This window comes from Poecilia mexicana, unplaced genomic scaffold (genome assembly GCF_051168715.1).
Source record: "Poecilia mexicana isolate PSO_F unplaced genomic scaffold, ASM5116871v1 scaffold_15, whole genome shotgun sequence".
Taxonomy (NCBI): Eukaryota; Metazoa; Chordata; class Actinopteri; order Cyprinodontiformes; family Poeciliidae; genus Poecilia; species Poecilia mexicana.
Window position 1 is genome coordinate 9,197,286 of NW_028263384.1, and position 21,547 is coordinate 9,218,832.

The window sequence follows — 21,547 nt, forward strand, 5'->3', positions numbered from 1 at the left end:
GTAGCGAGAAGTCAAACGTCAATAGGAAATAAAAGACCAATAAAACTTTCTCCAGCAAAGGTGCCTCAGAAGTACGGCAGGTTTGAAGGCTGAAAAAGGCCAAATACCAGAAAATCTACAATAAATAAGCGAGTCATAAGTTCAAAGCAGTTTGAATCTCAGCAGGGGCTGATGAGACGCAGGTGGAAACAATAAATATAATCACAGGGACAGAAAAGTGTAGGAGCAAATCCAGATATAAAATCCACAGGCAGACTGCTGAAATAAAACAGAACTCGTAAGATAAACAAGGCGCAGAGGGGCCTAATGAATTGAAAAAGACACACTTAAACTGAGACTCTAACGTTTGCACTTCATGACAAGTGAAGCGAATAGCCCCAGAAAAAGAGATGGCATCGCTTTGTTGGTGGAAATGCCATAAGAGAAAAAATAAAATAAAATCTGCTGATCCTAAGCAGATTTTTTCATGAACTTAGCAGTTGGTTTATCAAAGTGTATCTTATTTACTTATGAGATTTACTATGATTTGTTGTTCATTATGAAATCCAATTACTCTTTTGTAGAGCAGTTTCAAGTTTATTTTTTGTCCTTTACTACCGTAGTTCAGGTGTACCAGCAGCAAAGTGCCAGACAAACACGTGGAAAACTGAGCAAAAACAACAAAAAGAAGACGGAGACTGAAAAATAATTTCAAATAGACAAAGTAAATAAAAAAAAACTGTGCTTATGAAAATCCTTAATTTAGTGCAAATAAGTTATATAGTTTAAAAACTGTTTAAATTGATTTTGTATGTTTTATAAATACTCTGTTTGCAAAGATATGGAAACCTCTGAAAAGAAATAAAGATATTTAAAAATGACTGAAAAATGAGCTGAAATCAAAAATTGTCAAGAGAAGTAGTTTTTGTAATGAGCTCGGCAGATGCGATTCACCAGGTGTTTGCTAATTGCTGCTGCGGAGCTGAGTGGGTGAGGTGTGGGGGAAACTCGCTCTGTGGGAAAGAAGCTGCAGCTCCAAGGACAAACTTGAGGGAGCAAGCGTTTAGGCACCCTGAAAGAATCAAAGCAACCCTCTAGGTATGTTTATTTTAATTTTTTATGAGGGAATAACATTTAAGGCTCAAAAAAGTCGTATTTGTTTTCCATAGTACACCCCCTTTAAAAACTTGTTATAGTGAGTAAAGTCTATAGTGACTTTAAGTTAAAGTGTTCGGTAAAAGCTTAATAATTGACCACAGCTAGCATTAGCCCTATGCTAGCTTGCTTAGCAGCTATAATGTTAATGCTATTCCAAGTAACGAAACAAGTTTTCTGCTGTGAACTAAAGTCATTTCCACAACCCATTGACTTTAACATTATTACACAGCAACATTTCACCATCTTATTTTTTTTAAATTCAGCCTACGAAAGAGGCTCAAGGAAGTCTCGTGGGGTCTTTTTTTTTTCTCTTTTTTCCCCAAACTTTATTTGATGAGAATATACAAGACCATCTTGAGCATGAAGAAGACACCCGCTGGCCCTCTGGGCTCACTTTTTGCCAGCAGCTTCAACACTGGCCTTCTTGATGCCCCGCACTTTCTTCATTCTGTTCTTGCGTTCCTTGCGCTGTTTCCTTGAGGTCTTCTAATTCTCAAGCAGACCATGTCTGGCAAGTTTGTGTTTGGGCTCATTCTCCTTGGCATAGTCTAAAGAGTCGTAGACCATAGCAAAGCCTGAAGCCAAAGACAAATACAACATTGGGGTGGTCTTGTACATCTTGGCAAGCTTCTCCCTGATTTCAGTCTTTGGGACTGTGGCCTTGCCAGGATGGAGGGCATCAACAACCATCTGCTTTCCTCTGAATCAGTCGGTTTGTCATAAACTCGGGGGTCCTGACTGTTACTGTTTCGTTCATTTTGACGCCGGCCTCGCTCAGGGACGTAAAAGAGATGTCTCATGGGGGTCATTGTGTATCTTAAAAAGGCTGTGACGTATAATGAGGCTCTTTCTATTGTCTTTGTTAGCCCAAAAAACTGGGTCGGCGTTCGTTTGAAACTGCGCAACTTATGTCCCAACAGTACCAACTCTGCATTTGGGTTTAATAAATACCGGAGCTGTCATCCTCCAAGTCAAGCAAAAGAAGATGACCTGGAAGATGACAAAGTGACAAAGTTTCAGAAAGAAAAAACAAAACGCCTACAAACAGGTGATACTGCAGAGGAGCAACTAATTAGATTATTCTGAACAGGATGTGAATAAATTATGAGAAACTTGTGGAAACTTCTTTCCTTTATTGGATTGGCCCCAAGGTCTTTGTGGTGCATAGCTGCTGTAATGCTCTGTCTGGTTTTTCCGAGTGCTATGAATAATCTATTTTTTCACCACAAAGTGATAAGTTAATAATTTAGCCCTCACATTTGACACAAAGGGGATGTATTATGTAAAACGTTGATAGAGGTGTCAAATGCGTAACTTTTATTCTCATTGCATAAGATTGATCAACTTCGACCGAGTAAACATGCTCTTTTTAATTAAAATATGAGGAGGGGATCAAAAGCAGGCATCTGGATCTATCTGTAAAAAACAGATTGCCATACACTGTTTATATAGACACATGCCAGTCTTTTGTTACTGTCTGACATTTAAGCTGCAGTATATAACTTTTATAAAGAATTTTTTAAAACATATTTGTTAAAGCTGTTATATCCTGACAGAATAGTATGAGACAGATGAGAAAATAAAGCTCCTCTTCCATGTGGTCCTACTGCCATCTGCAGAAATGCACTGCTCTGTCAGAAACCAGTCAGAGCCAGGAGGAGGGGCTTGGCGCTATCAATCACCCTCATGTATGTTCTTAAAATCAGACAAATGTTATCCTGCTTTAGGTCATCGAAATAATTTGTATTTGCTAAAAGCCAGAATAAATAATGAGAAGCATTTTTGAACAATTTTAGTGTCATCTTAAAATTCTGAATTTACAAACACTTAGCTTACTGTCCATTTAAACAAACAGGGAACACTCTTAATAGGTTCATTGACAACAGCTGAGTTAAATGGAGGCACAACTTTGGATGTACTTCAATGCAACGGCTCAAATACACTGATACCAAGGGAATATATAAAAACAAAAACAATTCAGGCAAGTTTTCTAAAACAGAGTTGTGGACTTCTTCAAGTTTAAAAATTCTGCTTTTATCTGTTCACAGAATTATATGCAAGAATAGCCTCAGTGTGGGAATGTCTAACTACCATACCGTTCAGGAAACAAGCAAAAGGCCTTTTTAAGATGCTTATTGAAGCTGGTAAGAGAGAGAGCAATTATCCACACTAAAACAAATCCATGTATTAGGCTAAAAGGCCACTCAGGGAGAAAGAAGCTATTATTACAATAGGAACATAAAAAGCAAGATTGCATCTTGTAAGTGAACTTGGAGACAAAGACCATAACTTTTGGGGACATGTCCTCTGGTCTATGAAACTAAAATTAAAGTGTTTGCCCATAACGGCCATCATTGCGTTTGGAGGAACAATGAGGAAACTTGCAAACTTGGGAAACATCCATCAACAGTGAAGAATAGCTGTAGCAGCATTGTGTTGTGTAGCTTTTTCTTTTGCTATAGGAGAGACTGCTGCACTTCACAAAGTAGATTGCACCATTAGGACAGAACATTATTCCAAAAATATTGAAGAAACCTCTCAAAACCTCGACTAGAAAGTCATTGCTAAGGCATAACAAGTTTTGGTCCAAAACCACGGTGACCCCAAACGTACCACCAAACGAGTTACAAAGAGGCTTTCGGATAAAAAAGTCAGTGTTTAGTAGTGGCCATTACAAGTGTCTGATCTAAAGGCTGAAAAGTGATTTCATACAAGCTGAAGTTTAGGTGTCTGATGGGCATCTCTGACAGATCAAGTGACAGCCAACACAGCAGTTGTACTCGCATTGCAGACCACAGCACTTTAGCTAAATCAATACCCAGATAGTGCACAGACACACACATAAAGAATACCAACAGCACTGCAGAGCAGACTGATGGGATTGCAGTTGTCGCTTTGAATCAGTGAGCGGGCGTTTCAGGTTGCAGCTAAGCTGAGTAGACATTTAGCCTTTGGTTAGAGCTGCTTAGAGTTGTAAAGTTTTATCACGTTGTTGGAGAAAGCTTTTGCAATCAAATCTCAATGATTATTTTTTTTGTTCTTTTTTATTTATTATGCGCTTGTTGCTGCTAATAAAACATTTAGGGTGTGTTTTGCTTTTATATAGTGGCTACTCTGAAAAGCTTTCAAATTATATTTTATGTTCATATTTGCTGTAGGTTTTACTTCAATATTCAGATGTTAAAAAAATCTGTGAATCGGATAATGTAGGCCGCTTAATTTTATTTTGACATGCGCCAGTGGTCTGTCATCCTGTTAAAAAGGAAAGCAAGTGAAGAAACTACAGATAGCATTTTGCCTCGTATTCAAAATATAGAGAAATGTTTTTGACCAGCAGCATAATCGAATCTAAGTCAAAATACATAGATTGCCACAAATGTGCAACGGAGAAAGTGAAAAACAACAAAAAAAGAAAAATCTTTAGTCCTTATCCAGCTTTTAAAATGTAGAATTTTTTAAGTTTATGCTGTAGTAATGAAACTAAAAAGAATGTTACAAAGCAGAGTAAAGAACTGAGTCAAAATGTATAATAATTGAGACATTTATTTTCCTGACAAAAACAGATATTTTTTATTGACACTTTTGAGCACAAACATGAATAAAAGAAAAAAACAACAACTTTTGCATATTTGGAAAAAAAACTCTACTGAGAATCTCCCAATGCTCTTATCTGACACGTTTCCTGTTTGGCTTTTCTTCCAGGGAATCAGCAGTCTGTTCAGCTCTCTTAAGGTTGTCCGGCTCCTCCGTTTGGGCCGGGTCGCCCGCAAACTGGACCACTACATCGAATACGGGGCGGCCGTCCTGGTGCTGCTGGTCTGTGTTTTTGGACTGGCGGCACACTGGTTGGCCTGCATCTGGTATGTCTGCATGTTTGTCCCAGATCAACAAAACATTACATAACGCTTTTTCGCTCCGCAATATTGCAGCGCATTGATTGCAGAGCCATTTTATATAAAAGAGGTCAGTGGTGAAGCTTATCTGCACATTAATTATATATTTTTTGTAAACATGCTTGCTTTCACTCATCAAACCAGAATCTCAAAGGCTAAAGAGTTATTACACTTTGAGGAGAGTTATTATTTTACTCATTAATATGCAGATTTATGGAGATGGGTCTCCAAAATCTAATCAGATCATCGACGCAGCAGGGGCGCTATAGAGTGTAATGGCTGCATTAAGTTGCCATCATGTGTTGTATCTGATTTATTGTGCTAATGAGAAGATCTACAAACATACTGATACACAGATTTATTACTTTGTCTATTTATTGCTCCTCCCACACAGAAAAGCTGTTGTGAATAATGTATTAATCTTTTCTGCAGATGTCTTTTATTTGTGCTTTTTTTTTTTCGATTACACACTTGTTACAAATGTTCACTCACTGTCAATTTCACTCGGAGGCTCCGAGCGGCGCGGTTTGCATCAACTGTCGGTCCAGACAGCATAATCAGACCTGAATAAATGTACCTGATGGTGCTCCAAAACCAGACAGCGATACCAGTAAAAATAGCTCCTCTGTGGTTTCAGTGGTTGCCATGGTCACACGCGGAGTCGCGTCGGCGACTCGAGAAAAGTTTAACCGTCGTCAACCGGGATGACAGCAGCCTCTGCAGGAGCTGGCTTCCTGCTCGCTGCCTGTCATTTTCTCTTACGCAGAAAACAATGGAGGTGGCTGAAGTGTTAGTTTTACTCTGGGGCTGGAAAAACAAAAGCATATTCTTGCTCCCGAATAAGAACACTGGAGATTTATTTTATTGTTGCATAAAAAGCCCAAAAATATTTTCTAAAGAGTTGAATAAAGGAAATCAGGCAAAAAGGAAACGTGTAAACATTGCTTCATCCAGTTCTGTTCATTTATATTCTGGAGAGTAAAAAAAGAGGGCCTTTTATACAGGAAGCCTGGTATTTTCATATGCAAATAGCTAACTCAGACAGGTGCTGCTGATGATGAATTGTTTTTTCAGTGCACCCTGGATTCTGTCAGCACTTACAGTGAATTACTCACTAAAATTCTCTCATAAAAACCACATAAACCCTTACGAGTTACAAAAATAAAATGTCTCAAACTGCAACGGCTGTCGTTTGCTTGGGATTTTTGTTTTAATATTTTTTTATTCTTTTGGCACAAATTTTTCTTCATCTCTTTTTCTATGGCATTTATTGTATTTTTACTATTTGTACTTTTTATCCTAACTTAAAGTCTTTTTTGGTTTTCATCTCTGTGTAGTCAATCTGTGCAGTGTTAATTGTGTTCTTGTGTATTTCTATTTTTAGGGAGTTTTCTTTTATGGTTATTTATTAATCATGTCAATTAGTTTGTGATCGGAATGGTTTTCTATCATTTTTTCTCAATTGTGTATCAAAGTTATTACTCTTTTTTTCTCGACTATTCGTCTTCCTTTCAAAAAGCTTTTTTCTTCCTAATCATTTTACATGATAAACAAGTAGCTTCATTTTGTCAAACTACAATGTATAATAGACAGTTTTGTTGAGTTCAAACAATTCAGACTTTGTGATAAGACTAATCAAGTCCTACAGATAGTCAGGGGATGACAAGGGTTTTGTGAAATGTTTTTCAGTGTGGATTCACATTTTTCTTTTCTTTAGTATGCGCACAAAAGCAAAAACAAAGGAGTAAAGAACAAACCAGAGTCTTTGTAAGCTAAAAGTGTTTTTATAAAAATCAAACATTTTGAAATGTTTTCCAGTCTTAGTGAATTGAAGTCAAACCTGCAGTGGAATGGCCATCTAATTACATTTATTAATTGCATAAAAGCGTGTAACTTTTGTAAAAAAATACGTTTTTATGTATTCGTTGAAACTGTGACTGTGCCGTGACCGTATGGTATGAGACAAATAATATGTAGAAAAAAATCAAGCGCCTCTGCCTAGTCTCATGCTAACTTGAAACAACCAATCAGAGCCAGTAGGCGGATCTTAGCGCTGTCAATCACCACTCCATATGGTGCTCCTTTCCCCTGGCCCTCTTACACTGCATCTAAAGATTGATCTTTTCACAGATTATCTGTCTCGTACTGTCACGACATGACAGTTTTAGCAAATGCATATGATGTTTTTTTATGTGAAAGTTACATACTGCACATTTATATGATTGTGTACTTTAATACAAACATGTTCGCATGCTCAACTTTGCATCTCAGGACAACATTTTTATCATCTTGTTTATTTCAAAAACGATTATCCAGACTGGTGACATCTACATAGTTACTCAAAATGTTGAGTAAAATTAAATAAAAATGTCATCCATGTTGTAAACTAATGGCCTAACAGAAGAGCAAATAAAAGATTTCCAATGATCTGACAGGATATGAAGGACATCAAGAGATGAATTATAATAATGCAGGATGGTGACTGGCACATGTGTGCAGTGTGTTAAATTACCCTCGTCCAGGGATCTGTACTACAAAGCAGGATTAGTGGTTTAGTTCAGGATTCTCATGCTCCACAAAGCTGGTTCACTTCTTAAATAAGTTTACCATGGTAACTGATGTTGGTAAGCTAACCTGCTGTAAGCAGATTAGAGTTTTTAGTTTGAAGAGATGCATTATTACACCAATGAAAACTTCAAAATGTATGTAAACTTGAGCTCTAAGACCTGAGATGAGATAAAACTGTTGGAAGAAATTTTTAAGGAGAACTCTTTAATGTTCCTGCATTAAGTTACGCCTAATGACAGACAGTACAGGATGAAGGGCATGTATATGATGATAAAATGTAGTTTTCAGTCATGAGAAACTTGAGACTTGACTTGGGCTTGACACTCAAAGAGTTGAGATGGAGTTGCATTACTGCTCATTCCTCTTTGGAGGTGAAGACTCCAAAGGTTTTTTTTTTTTTTTATCTTAATAGCTTTTATTCTGGTAAAATAAAATAAAGGGTTAAAAAAAAACAATCTAGAAGTTGATGCTAAATTTATTAGAAGCATCTAAAGTAAAATATTTACAAGCCATTTATCCATTACAAATTGTAGAGCAGTATCATAAAGCACTTAATTCTTACCAAACCGCTTTATCTTAGCTTTATCATATTATATCATGTCCTTGTCTTGGTTTTGTTGTAATTTTTTTTGGTCATTGTCACATGTTTAACTTGACTTTAGAGACAGAAAATAATCTCAGATGTTTAAATTGTTTTAGCTTTACACTTTCTGTGCTTCTTCGTTGTGATTGGGTCACAGATTCCAAATCTAGATTAAAAGTGTGGCTGTTAGATATGTTTTTAGTAAAAAGTTGCATATATGCACATAAAGATGCAGAAAAGGCACTTTGACCTTTCCAGAAGGTGTTGCTTTGGGAGCTTCACAAACAAGTGAGGACATCTAACCTTTAGCATATTTACATAAGAGTCCTGTGTGGACGTCAGCTTAGTTTTTGTTTAAATAAAGGTTTCATTATTTCCTTGGCCTTCTGGGGCGGTTGCATTTTTACCCTCTCTTCATTCCGACTACACAAAACTGGGTCATTGGGATTTTTATTCTCTTAGTAATTTAAATGTGATTCTTTAAAGTCTCAAGATGATCTGGAAATTTTTAGTGTGTTTACTTGAGTTGTAAGACGCACTGTTGGAAATAACTTTTTTCTTTAAGAATAATATTTACTTTCTCTTCGGCCTTTATTGATATTTTTACTTGAACCTAAGTAGATCCCGTAACCTCTATCCACTAGAGCTCTTCACCGCTGTGCCTTATAACATAAAAACATTATGAAACACTATAATTAAAAAACTGTATCATTATTTACCCTCAGGTATAGCATTGGAGACTACGAGGTGATTGATGAAGAAACCAACGTTGTCCGCATGGACAGCTGGCTCTACATCCTGGCTGAGACGATGGGCAGGCCCTACCGCTTCAACACCACCGGTTCGGGGAAGTGGGAGGGTGGGCCCAACAAAGACTCGGTTTACATCACCTCCCTGTACTTCACCATGACCAGCCTGACCAGCATCGGCTTCGGCAACATCGCTCCGACGACGGACGGGGAGAAAATCTTCGCTGTGGCCATGATGATGATCGGATGTGAGTGGAATGCGTCCTTTCTAGCGAGGCAGATGTGTTATGCTTTTAAAAGCCACAATGTTGACGTGTGATGAAGTAAATTATGAATGGAGCCATCAAAGTTTAGAAAACAGAATGCTAACAGATGAGTAACAGTGCGGTCCATTATGCTGTTCAGTTTGAACATCTTACAATTTACGGTGACAACTACCTATCATTAAAATCTCAGAATAACCAACCTATATCTAAACATCCTTAAAAAGTCTTAAGTTTTAATTTTATGTATCTAAAATTAAGGCTTTAAATGTCTTAAATTTCAGGTCTTAGGATTTAATCTGATTTATTCTATGCAATTTATTTTTGTCGCTGTGCTATTGTGTCAGGCAGAAGTTTGAGTTGCGCGCAGACATGTTCATTGTGCTCTGTGACTTGAAGTGGTTGATGCTACTGCTAACTAGCTGCTAATACAATTTTATAGCCAGCTAGCTTTTTTCCATCAATCATGGGCTAGTCTTAATTTATCGCCAGTTGGATGGACGACATTTATCGTCGCCACTGGCTCAGTTTTGTTGCCAACCCGTACACTGTTATGTGCAAAAGAGCTTAGCACTACTACTACGTAAAATATACAGTTTTCTGTTGTGCATATCTGTGATGATACAGGTCTTAAATTTCATTCATAATGGTCTTAAATAGTCTTAAATTTGAGTTGGTGAAACCCGCAGAAACCTCCGTCATATTGTTGGACTCCTGTTCTTCCTGAGCTTTAAACGAGGATGCTCTTCCTCCAACAAACGTTCGATTGTCTCTGCTATTGATAAAATTAACGACTTGAAGTCTGATAACTATTGCAGCTGAAGTTATGTAACAGCTTCTTGAAGATGTATAACTGAATCCCGGCTTTTATGTCAACGGAAGCACAAATTTAACATCATACAGAGAAAACTCTAATAAATTCCACCCCTTAGTTTCCTTTTCAATCTCATCAGCGCTGCTGTCAGCTCCATTCAGTCTGATTTAATACAATGACATAAAGTAAAGTGACATTTCAGTCATTATCTCAGTCTGCTGTGTGATAACGTGTTAAAATATTTAGATTTTCTAGCACATGCTTTCTGTTATCCTTTCTGAAAATGGTAGGCCCAAAATGGTTAGACGCTAACATAGCAAACTTTAGAGCAAATTCATTAGTTTACAGTGCCTTGTAAAAGTATTTACACCCATTAAACTTTTGTCACACTGCAACCACAAACTTCAGGGTTCTTTATGGGGTAATTAGAGCAACACAAAGCAGCTCATAATTATGAAAAAAGGAAAAACAGCAAATTCGATTTTCTGAAAAGTGTGGCATTCATTTGTATCCACTCCCCCTTTACTTTGGTACCCCAAACCAAGTACACGTTTTGGAAGAAGTGTGAAATGTTGCATATAGGTTACAACATCCTGACTGAGTGAAATATGGCAGTGGCAATCTTGGGAGAAAACCTGGCCAGAGGTCAACCTCTCAGGAGTACAGTGGCCCTAAACACACAGACAATAACACACAGTGGAATAATTTAAATCAAAGCATTTTCAGGTGTTATAATGGTCCAGTCAAAACCCGGACCTGAATTCAAAAGAGAATCTGTGACCAGATTTGAAAACTGAAGTTCACAGATGCTTTCCATCCAATCTGACAGAGCATGAGCTCTTCTGGAAAGAATAATGGACAAAAACAAAAGACTAAAATATTTGTTTGAGGAGAACAAATGATGAATATAAATAAATGACTTGGCTTTAAAACGTTTTTAAACTAGGTACATGTATCACTGTATATTCCTGTTCAATAAGGTTTGAAGTTTTAAAGTGACAACAATTCAGAGAAGCTCAAGGCGTAGGAATTTTTCTGCACATCAATATACACTCACTGCAGTAGTCTGATGGATAGCACTAATCTTGTTGTTGGGTTGCTCTTCATCCATACGCTTTGAGCGGAGGTATATCTGACCAAACAAGACTTCCATTCACTCTACTGTCAATACTAATAAAACAATTGAGCAGGTTTGAAACCTCATCACATCATATGCAGTTACATAACTTCTTGTAGACATGAAGTCGAACAGAGCAGCTCGATATGGGCTAATGTTCTGTTAGCGTGTAGCAAATATTTAACATGATACAGAGAGAGCTTTGATGACTTCTTAAATGTACTTTTTAGGTGTTTTTAATGTGTGAATAAAACATAAAAGCTTTTTATTGAAGGAGGAAATCCAAGGAAACTTGTGTTGGTGTGTAAACATTATCTACATATTAAAACATGGTGGTGGCAGCACCAGGCTGTAGAGATTATTTTCTTCAGCAGGGATGTGGGTACTTGTTGGAGACTGAAAAACATTTAATACTGGGTGAAGATTCACCATCCAGCAGCCCTAAACGTATGACTTTAGCTATAATTGAAAGGGTTAGAATGGCCTGGTCACTCTAATTCAATAGAGAATTTATCGTAGGATTTGTGGAAATGCTGAAAACTAGGTGTGTCCCGATCCGATATTAAGATCGGAAATTGGATCGGCCAAAATACAAGTATCGAACCGTGTCAGCGCCAGCATTCCTATGTGACTTGATCAAGTCTTTTCTAACAATCCACTCTACAAAGTAAGTAATAAAATTTGTGCTTATAATGTATTGGGCCAATATCAGTATTGACTAATTGTCAAAGCTGCAATATCTGTATCGCATCGGAAATTAAAAGTTTTATTGGGACACATCTAGTTGAAACGACTACAGCAAATTGAAAAAGTTCAAAGGGTGTGAATAAGTACATTTGCTTTTTTTCCTCACCCAGTGTTGTTCAGAGTTCTTTTTATGCTGCAATTACTGGACTGGAAGTTAATATCTGCTAACAGGGGCTGGAAATCTTCTTTCTTTCCACCGTTATTAACGAGGATCTCGGCTTTTGTAGCTCATAAAACCGCGTACAGCACGGTGCCATTACTGCACACAGAGAGCTACCTCGCAGCAATAACTGACGCCGCCAGATCAATTTAGCACTGCGCTCCCTCCGATCCCACTGCAATCACCCCTCACCTCCGCTGTACTTTTGTCAGCTACAGTCTCAACACTGCGCACACACACACGCCCCGTCCCTTCACCCTCCGTTCCCCTCCTTCTACCTTCACTCCGATTTGCCTGTTAGGGTTTATGAACGCTCTCCTTAGGGGAAATAACCCGGTAAAAAAAACCCCTCATTTTCAGACCCATCTTTGTCTCAAATTTTCATTGTGAGAGACAAATCACCTTAAATCTCTCAAAACCAGACCGCCTCGGGAGGATTCTGTTGTAGATGCAATCTAGTCTACTCCGTGGCTGTTCTCCATGAAATATGGATGCGCTGATTCTTGCTATTTTTACCAGCGGCATCGGATCGGCGCTGGCAGCAGAGGATCACAGCGTGGGGAGGGATTTTAGGGTGGCATGGGAAACAGTAAGTGGGGGTTGAGGGGGGCAGGGGGGAGTTGTACTGTACATTTGTCCTGTTTCCATAGCAACTGGTGGCCCCCGGGGCTGGAGTTTCTATCAACTATGCTTTAACTACCTTCAAATGAGCCAGCTGTTTGATGGCATTCAGGGAAGTTGTGTGCGGCAGGAAGTACAGGAGGATGTCGCCAGCTAGATGAAGCTCCTCCGTGTGCAGCGAGAGATCAAGTTTCTTTTGTAACAACATTTCCTGCCTGCTCTCCAAAAGACGTGCAGTCGTCCCCGAAGTCTCGCTAAATGGAGTTAAAGCTGCAAAGAACTGTTTTAGGTCTGAAAACCTGTGATAACATGTCTCTTCAGCTGAGAGATTGTGATGGTTCCCCCCATTAAAGGAGTCATGAGCTGTTTTTAATTAGCATTATTCCCCCGTGCGGCTTTTTTCACCTCTTTGATTGAGAGCGAAATAAACAAAGGTGCATTGGTGCGTGCGTAGGCTACTGTCATCGTCATCGTATGATAATTGAAATGTTTGGCTGGCATGTTTCCCTCTCCGTCCCTTCAAGCAGGGCTAATTAGGGCTGCATTGCCAAGAGAGCACTGCTCACACAGAGCAGACATCTGATAGCTTTGATCCACACGCGCCAGCTGTTGCCACCTCTGATCCGCTGCTTGACTCTTTCCTTTCGCCTTCCTTGATGATGGAAGAAACGAGTTTGATTCTTGCGTCGACTTGTGATGTGGGACGCAACGTCCTGGAAGCAGCTTACAGCATCTGGAACTGAAGCTGAAACAGTAGGTTTTCCCCTTTGGCAAAAGGTCTTTGATTATATTTGGGCCCAGTTATGATTAATGCTCTGTAATTTCCCAACGGATTAATTTAAGCGTTCACAGCATAAAATAATATTCAGTCTGGAGGCATATTTGGTCCTGATAAGGCACATAAATATGAGGTGTTCATGCCCCTATAAACTTTTTCATATTTTGACATGCTACAAATACAAACTTCGCTGGATTTTAATAGGATTTTATGTGTTAGATGAACACAGAATAGTGCAAAATGTGAGGTGGAGCAAGTCTCTTCCTCCTTAGTACAAATCCAGCTGCTCTGTGAAGACCTCAAACTTTTGTTGGAGAATATTTGTAAAAAAACAGCATAAAGAAGAACAAGGAGCACAGCAGACAAGTCAGAGAGAAAGTTAGATTAAACAATAATGTAACGTTTGCACATCTCAGAACTTTGGTCAGTCCATCATATGGATCTGCAAACCTACTAAGCAATGCCTGACAGTCTAAGCTGATGCGTTCTGTCAGGAGAACATGAACTGGAGAAGCAGGAGGTGCATGGTGTACCAAGAACCACTGGAGGAATTAACATGGAAACCTCCAAAGAAGATGGGAGAGCAACTTCCTCCTTTGCAAAATGTAAACAAAAATGAAGTGACATCAGATTGTAGGATTCCTCTTTTGTTTTTGGTAAAAGGCCACGAGCCATTTTCCCCAATAGTGCTACACACACAGTTTGTTTTGGTTATTTACCCAGGATGCCCTGGGTTTGCTTCCTGTTTTTGGAATTGTCTCCAGTCCGCTTAGCATTCACATATGCCTTCCTACCTCGTCAAAATCATGATCCTCTGTTCTTAGGACCAGAGTTTGCTTTTTTGATCGGATTGAACATTCACACTTCCTCCAACAAATCAGTCTTTCTACTCAAGCAAACTAGAGTTCAATTAAAACAAACTAAACGGGGCTGGTGTGAAAGGACCCACACATTTCAGCACAGTAATATCCTCTAAGCTTACAGGCAGATGTAAATCTTATATAGAATCAGTAGTATAAAAACTGATGATTACAGTCGTTTTCCATCCAATCTGACTGAGTCTAAGCTGTTTTATATATAATGGGCTAAAAAGTGGTGTCTATATATGCAAAGCTTGTGCAGATGTTACCATAAAACACTTCCAGGTGTAATCGGAGAGTGAGGTGGTTCTTCAAAATGCAAGCTGCACTTTCCAGATTTTTACTAACAAAGAATTTTGAAAACCGTGCATCGTTTTATTTCCACTTCACATAATAATGCACTGTCTTGCGTCTGTCACATAAAATCCCAATAAAATACTTTGAAGTTTGTGATTCAAAATGTGAAAAGGCTCAAGAGGCGTGAATGCTTTTTGCAAGGCACTGAAAATGGCAGAGTCTTTTAGAGCTGTAGCCATCAGGGCAGAACAATGAAACCTTCATGGACGAGTGGCCAGACTGAGGCCATTCCTCATTAATAGGAATTTGCCAAAAGGATCTTGAATTATTCACAGACCAAGAAACAGAAAATCTTCAGGTTTAATGGAACAGATTACAAGAGACTCTGATCAGGATTTTAATCTCTTCATAGCTCAGGCTTTATTAAAACTTTTCATCTTCAGCCTTGAAGTAAACAAGAAATATATGTAAAAAATGAGAAGCTAATTCTTTTTATTTGGTTAAGCAAGGAAATTTTAAAATAAAGATGATCTGAGGTTTGTTTGAAGCTTCAGGCTTGAAAGCCAATATGTTGCACTGAATGTGAATGGGCTTTACAAGTGAAGATATCAAACTCTTCCTCAGGGGGCTGCTTTACATGTTTTATAAATGATGTGAGCAGCTAAACATGTCAGCACGGAGTCAAATGTGGATGGCTAATTTTGACTGAAAGTCTCACACACTGAGGGGAAGTTTGGCTTTTTACAAGTCAATAACTTGAAGTATAGCTAAAATAAAACCCAAGTGGGGTCACGAGGAAAGAAAGTCTGAAGAGGTCTGAAGTCAAAGTGAGCATCACTGGAGGAATCTAAAAATAGTAACGCACTGATGCTCCTCATCCAGCCTATCCGAGACTGAATGTTTCTGCTTAAGGATACATAAAGAAACCCTCCAAGACAGTTTGATGCTGCTGTTGTTGCCAAAGTTCCCCCTGAAGAAGCATAATGCAAAAGGTCTCGATCTTGAAGAAGCATAAAAACCCTTTCATCTGCAGTGTATTTATTGATCGGGAAAAGTTTTTTTATGTTTTATTTTTTCTCCCAGAGAATGTTCGGCTTTGTATGAGTAACTTTCTTCTAAGTCGTGTTGAAGCTTGAGATTCAAAAACACAAGAAAAGTTTTTTGGAGTCTCTGGGCGTTAAGAGGGAGTTATCTTTCCTCTTTCACCTTTAAAATGGGATTTTTTTTATAAACTGAACAATTCATTAAATAAAAGCCAACAATAAAAACAGAATCCCTGCTGCAGGTTTTCTCACTTCTGTGTGTCATAGTTTAAACAATCAACTTTCACATCCTTCAGTTGCTATAACAAAAACATTTTTTCATAAATTTAGCTTTTTTATATAAAGAATATTATATATTTAGCAATACGTTTACTTGATTTTTGTTTTGACAACAATTAACCGTGTTAAAGACGTAAAGAATTTATTTTAACAAATAAATAAACCAGCAAGTATCACAGTTTAAAATAAAAATTGTCAATAAATTGTATCATTCATAAAGTTGTTATATGTTAATTAAAACATATATTACCAAAACAAACTTAAAATAAAAGAGTAGAACAATATTTTTCAGTAAATACTGTCATGTAAATACTCTCTGTGTTTCTACAGCCCTTCTTTACGCCACCATCTTTGGTAACGTGACAACCATCTTCCAGCAGATGTATGCCAACACTAATCGCTACCATGAGATGCTCAACAGTGTCCGGGACTTCCTTAAACTCTATCAGGTCCCCAAAGGCTTGAGTGAAAGAGTTATGGACTATATCGCCTCTACCTGGTCCATGTCACGGGGCATAGACACCGAAAAGGTACTTTCTTCTGTTTCTTTGTCCATTAGTTTAAAATATTTGAGCTAAAATAGTGAAATCATGTCATTTGGAGACTGTATTATTATTCAGAAATCAAATAAGATGCAATATGTGGGAGATTTTTTCTGATAAAAATGCCACATGCAAGTGCTTAATTCTGAGAAAATAGTGTGAAATTAATATAGCTCCTTGTTTGATAATGATTTAAGTAGCTTGAAGTGTGGATAAAACAAATGAATCTCATCATTTGTCATCGGTTGGACTCTAGTCTTCTTATTGACAGATCAGCTTTGCAGGATTGTCACGAAATGCTTTCATGAATCCAATCTGTGCACATCCAGTGAAATGGAAATCTTTCTGGCTGCTTGCAGGTCATATCTTTGGGTTAATGTGTCTTTTGGGCAACGTAGGTTTGAACACTCTTAAAGCTTCAGAGTGATGCATATTCACCCAGAAAATAACGTTCAGTCTTGCTTTTTATTTACTGAATGTGAATCGTGTCCAAAATACATAGTCAGTTTTCTCTTGAGGTAATTCCTGCTTTCCTGTTTCTGCTCCTCCAACTTCTCACCAAAGGAAATCACAGCAGTCTAACAAAGTCCCTGTGGATTTTTATTATATATTTTTTAACTAGCAAGCTAAAACATGAATATAAGGAATAATTACTAAATTTTTGTCTGTGCATCCGTGACATCTGTGTGGCTTTGATCCAATTTATCCCATACACCACAGTATAATTGGGAAATAAAAGCTGTTTTGTTCAATGTCATCTTTTCAGCTGAAAAGTTAACAGCAGCGAACAGGAAAGGTAAACAGACTAGAATCTAAAACAGCTTTTTAAATGTTCTATTGTTGCATTTTTTTTCATTTACTTAGTCAAAAAACTACATTTGATGTTAATTGCAAGAATTTAATAAGCATTCGGAGGCACATTTAACCTAGCCAGATGAGTTGAGTCTAATGAACATTCTCCAAGCGTGAGGAACCAGTGATTTTTGCCAGGAGCTTGCACAGTCTGCCTTAATTTGTTCCTCTCCCAAATTGCAGTAATCCATGTGGGATGAGCTCTAAATTAATATTCTCGATTAAACCAGAAGAAGAAACCATTAGCAATCTTGTTAATACACCCCTCAGTTTTTATGTGGATTTAATAAATTTGACATCAAGTCTTGAACACGTGTCTGCAGCAATGGATTGTTGTTATTTCTGACTTTAAAGCTTTTTGGTCGTCAAAGGCGTAGCATGCTTTGTTTTAGTGTTATTTTTATATATAGATATCAAGGTCCCATTAAGAGAGAGACTTACTTGTGTGTACTTGAGATTATTCTCCTACTGCATCAACAACGTGTGCTTGAGTTTAGGATCAAGACAATAATGGTCACACATTCTTCAGGATTGTTTGTTACAGAGCAGAATTGAGGGCTCTATGAGTTGCAACAAATCATCCTGGTCCTGAGGAAGCAAATAAACTGTCAGTCTACATGATATTTTCTGGAAAATCTTTGGGCCTATCAAGATGCTTTTATTTGGCAAATGTGTTCTAGGCATGTTCGTTGATCACTTGTTGACTGCCTTGCCACTTCTGGAAAGATTCATTACAGTGTTGCATGTTTTCTCTGTTTGAACATCATTGTTGCTAAATTTAATTATATCAGGATGATTTGTTGTTTCATAAGATCTTTCAGCCTCTTTTGTGTTGCCAGATGCTAAGATGTCAATCTATGGCAAGTAAATTAGCACAATTACCATTCAATATAATACTTATCAGACAGATAAAAGAGACAAAAGAAGCTCCCAGATGAATGTGGTTCTACAAATCCAAAAGAGCTTCACACTGGATATTTACCACAGGAATTTATTTTAGTTGTCAAAAGAAAAGAAATGCCCCAACCAGCACAGTGAGCAACTTCCCATTTCTTTTATGAGCCATGATGAAAAAGACGGAAGGGTTAATTTATTGATTTCCATCCAGCAATTAATCAGGAGACTGCAGAAAGCGCTAACATTGATTAAGAAATTGTTCGGCCTGGTGGGAGAGGGGTTAACCACCATATTTGAGGAAGAAATATGGACAGGAAAAAGATCCAATAAGCAATCACTTGACCATTTGTTGAGCTCTCTATCAGAGCTCATGTCGTTGTTTACTGGTGAAAGTAGGAGCGTATCCAGATGTACAAGGTGAAGGTATTCCATCAAAACGGCTTTGGAGTTTCATGAGTAAGACTAATTGAAAAGAAGGTGTTTAATTTACTAAAGTCTGGACTCAGGAGTAATGGAAAAGGATCATTGGGTCTTGGGGGCGGCTTTATCCGGTTTCGTACTGATTGGTGTGTCTGGATGAGAAAAACGGTGGATGAAGTGGCCATTCCTGTCGGCTGCTCATCAATTACGGCCTGACCACCACCAGCAAGTAAGGAAAGTGAAGTTTCCTGCCCAGGGACACAACAACTGAGACGGATGAAGCAGAGTTTGAACTGGCAAACCACCAGTTAAAGGAGGATTATGTTGCTCAATGAAATATGAGTTGGTTATCTTAGTGAGACACAGTTGGGTACATACAAAGGTGACACTTTTTATGTCGTTTATTGTATAATAACGTTCAGTCTGTCTCTAAATTATGGACACAACGGTGCTCACTACAATCTTCAGTAGCTCTGAAAATCTTCTGACACCAACGACGTCAGGAGTTATAGTAAAAAAGGAAAAAAAAAAACACCTTTAGAGAGTTCACAGATTTGTGCCGTTCATCAGATGTTTCTTGTGTGACACCTTGGTAGTCAAGCACCTTTTTATAGACCATCCGCTGGGACTGACCCATCTGATATTAATTTGCACTAATTGGCAGGGTTGCTTTCTAATTGCTGATAGATTTCCACTGGTGTCATGACTTTCCATTCATTCCCTTTCGCACCGCCGTTTCTTCATGTGTTCAATACTTTTCACCCCATGTCATTCCATTTAATTACACATCATTTATTGGTGCAGTTTAATTTCCTTGTGTGTGTGTGGACTGCCTGGGTTGTTGCAGACATCTGGGGAGAATTTCAGGTCAGATGCACCTTCAGAAAATTGGAAATGTTTAATACTTTTTTCTCTTACCAGCTATTTAATTGAAGTATTTTTGTTCATATTGATCCCGCCCATGTAGTTTGTAGAAATGTGAATTAAAAAGCTTGCACACAACTGTAAACTTTAATGTTACTTTTTGAAATTATTTGTGTTGTTCAAACACAAATAATTAACATTTTCCATAAGGACAATGCATAACGTTTTTATGCCTTTATTTGCTGTTTGATATTGCTGTATTTTTTAAATGTTTATTTATGAGGCAAAATGAGCTTTAGCTGGTTAATTTGGGTGTGTTTATATCTAACTTAATTGATGACTGACATTTTGAATTAAATAAATTATAAACCATTCTGCTCACTGAAAATGTGCAAACTAATTTCTTTTTTTTTCCAAGAAACTCGCCATTCCCTTACCATCATCTAAAATGTTTTAATCAAATGAGCATATCTTCTCTTTTTAATGGCTCACATTTACATCTAGCTTTTCAGCTGAATGCAGATGATGGTAAAATGAGCTGAGTGTTTGGAAATTAGGCATTTAAAGCTGTAAACAGCTCATTTGGACTGTAGCCACTCATTTGATTTGAAGCCAGAAAGTGTTTATTGCATGTAATTAAAATCCACTTGTCTTAAGTCCAATCATTTGACTTTTTCATTTGAAATTGGAAGCAAAACTTTAACCACGTAGATTTTTACCAACAATATTTCTGTGTAACTTAATGATTGATTTGAAATCTAATGCAAACTAAAAACCTTTTGTGTCCCTGTGGTCTTTTTTTTCTCTGAGTTTGTGTTTTTTTTCCTCTGGCCGCGCTAACGGCGCTAAAAATGGCACATAATCTCTCTCTGTTTGGCATTCATCTTCAAAGAGATTTGTTTTAAAGGAAGGGCCGTGCGACAGCCTGGCATCCCGTTGATGAGGTGTATGTGAACAACATGATGCCACTCTGTGACACTCAGCATGCAGGCAAATAGACGCTGAGCTGATTGCTACCTTCACGCTTCCCTTTTGTGAAACTGGAATATAAGTGCTTAAGTCATCCTGACTCAAGCCGTAGCTGACTTTGTGAAATGAATCCAAACACAGTCAGATTTATTGGCATCCCTTGTGAGGCAAATAGAAAGAAAATAATAAATCAAAGTAAAAGAAGCATCAATATTGAGAAATAAACTGGTTTTATTAGCATTTTATGAAGAAATTGCGTATCCAAAATGATTTAAAGTACCGTCACACTTAATGAATTAGGTTATGTGTTCTGATTAGGTTCATTTGTCAGATTAAATTAAGTATCAAGCTCATATTTCAGTGCTAAAAAGCTTCTTTTTAGTAGTCTGATGTTATAGAGTATCATATTTTAATTAGCTGAAGAAACAGATAATCACAATTAACAAAAAAAGGCTTGGAAATATCACTGCGTGTATAATTAACCTATATAATGTGTTTCACTTGGTGAATTGAGATATTGAGATAAATTAATCTTCCAATAATAGTGAAGTTTGCAGAGATGCACCTGCATATTATAGTTCTCCAAAATAACCATTTGATTCTTTCTGCATGCAGAAAGCGATGCCATAAAAACACTTTTTATCCTACCAGTCAACTTGTAGTTTGCTGAACGCTTTGGACAGATGAGACTAAGATTGAGCTTTTCAGCAATAAAAAAATAAATGGACAAATCATTGTATAGAAGAGGAGTTAAGAGAAGACCCGGTATTCTGGACCAACCTGTGAGATTGTGCACAAAGCAAAATTTCTGCTAAGTATTTCACCATGTTTGCAATCAGTCCCATTCAATTTGACTGGCATTATCTGAAAATGATTTTGTTTTTCAGTGGCCTTTAATTAGTTTTGAGTTTATAGATATTAACACTTGTTGCCCTGCAGCATCAATAACTGCAACTGATTTTCCATTTGCAACACTAATGTAATATTAAGATTAACTCAGTTATTTTTAATCTTTAACATTTAAATGATATTCCTCCTTGGAGGCAAAGTACAAATGAATTTGGAATGACAAGAAAGAGTAATTGACAGAGATG

The 21,547-nt window shown here is 37.7% G+C and overlaps 1 protein-coding gene and 1 pseudogene across 1 annotated transcript in view; one reads left to right on the forward strand and one right to left on the reverse strand.

Moving 5' to 3' along the window:
• Positions 1-21,547, forward strand: part of kcnh1a (potassium voltage-gated channel, subfamily H (eag-related), member 1a) — a 65,206-nt gene that overhangs the window by 28,247 nt on the left and 15,412 nt on the right. Inside the window, exons 7-9 of the mRNA XM_014969503.2 lie at positions 4,840-4,997; positions 8,907-9,178; positions 16,240-16,439. Coding sequence (XP_014824989.1) covers positions 4,840-4,997; positions 8,907-9,178; positions 16,240-16,439 — 630 coding nt within the window. The remainder of the gene's footprint in view (positions 1-4,839; positions 4,998-8,906; positions 9,179-16,239; positions 16,440-21,547) is intronic.
• On the reverse strand, positions 1,436-1,909 carry LOC106904952 (small ribosomal subunit protein eS24 pseudogene; annotated as a pseudogene).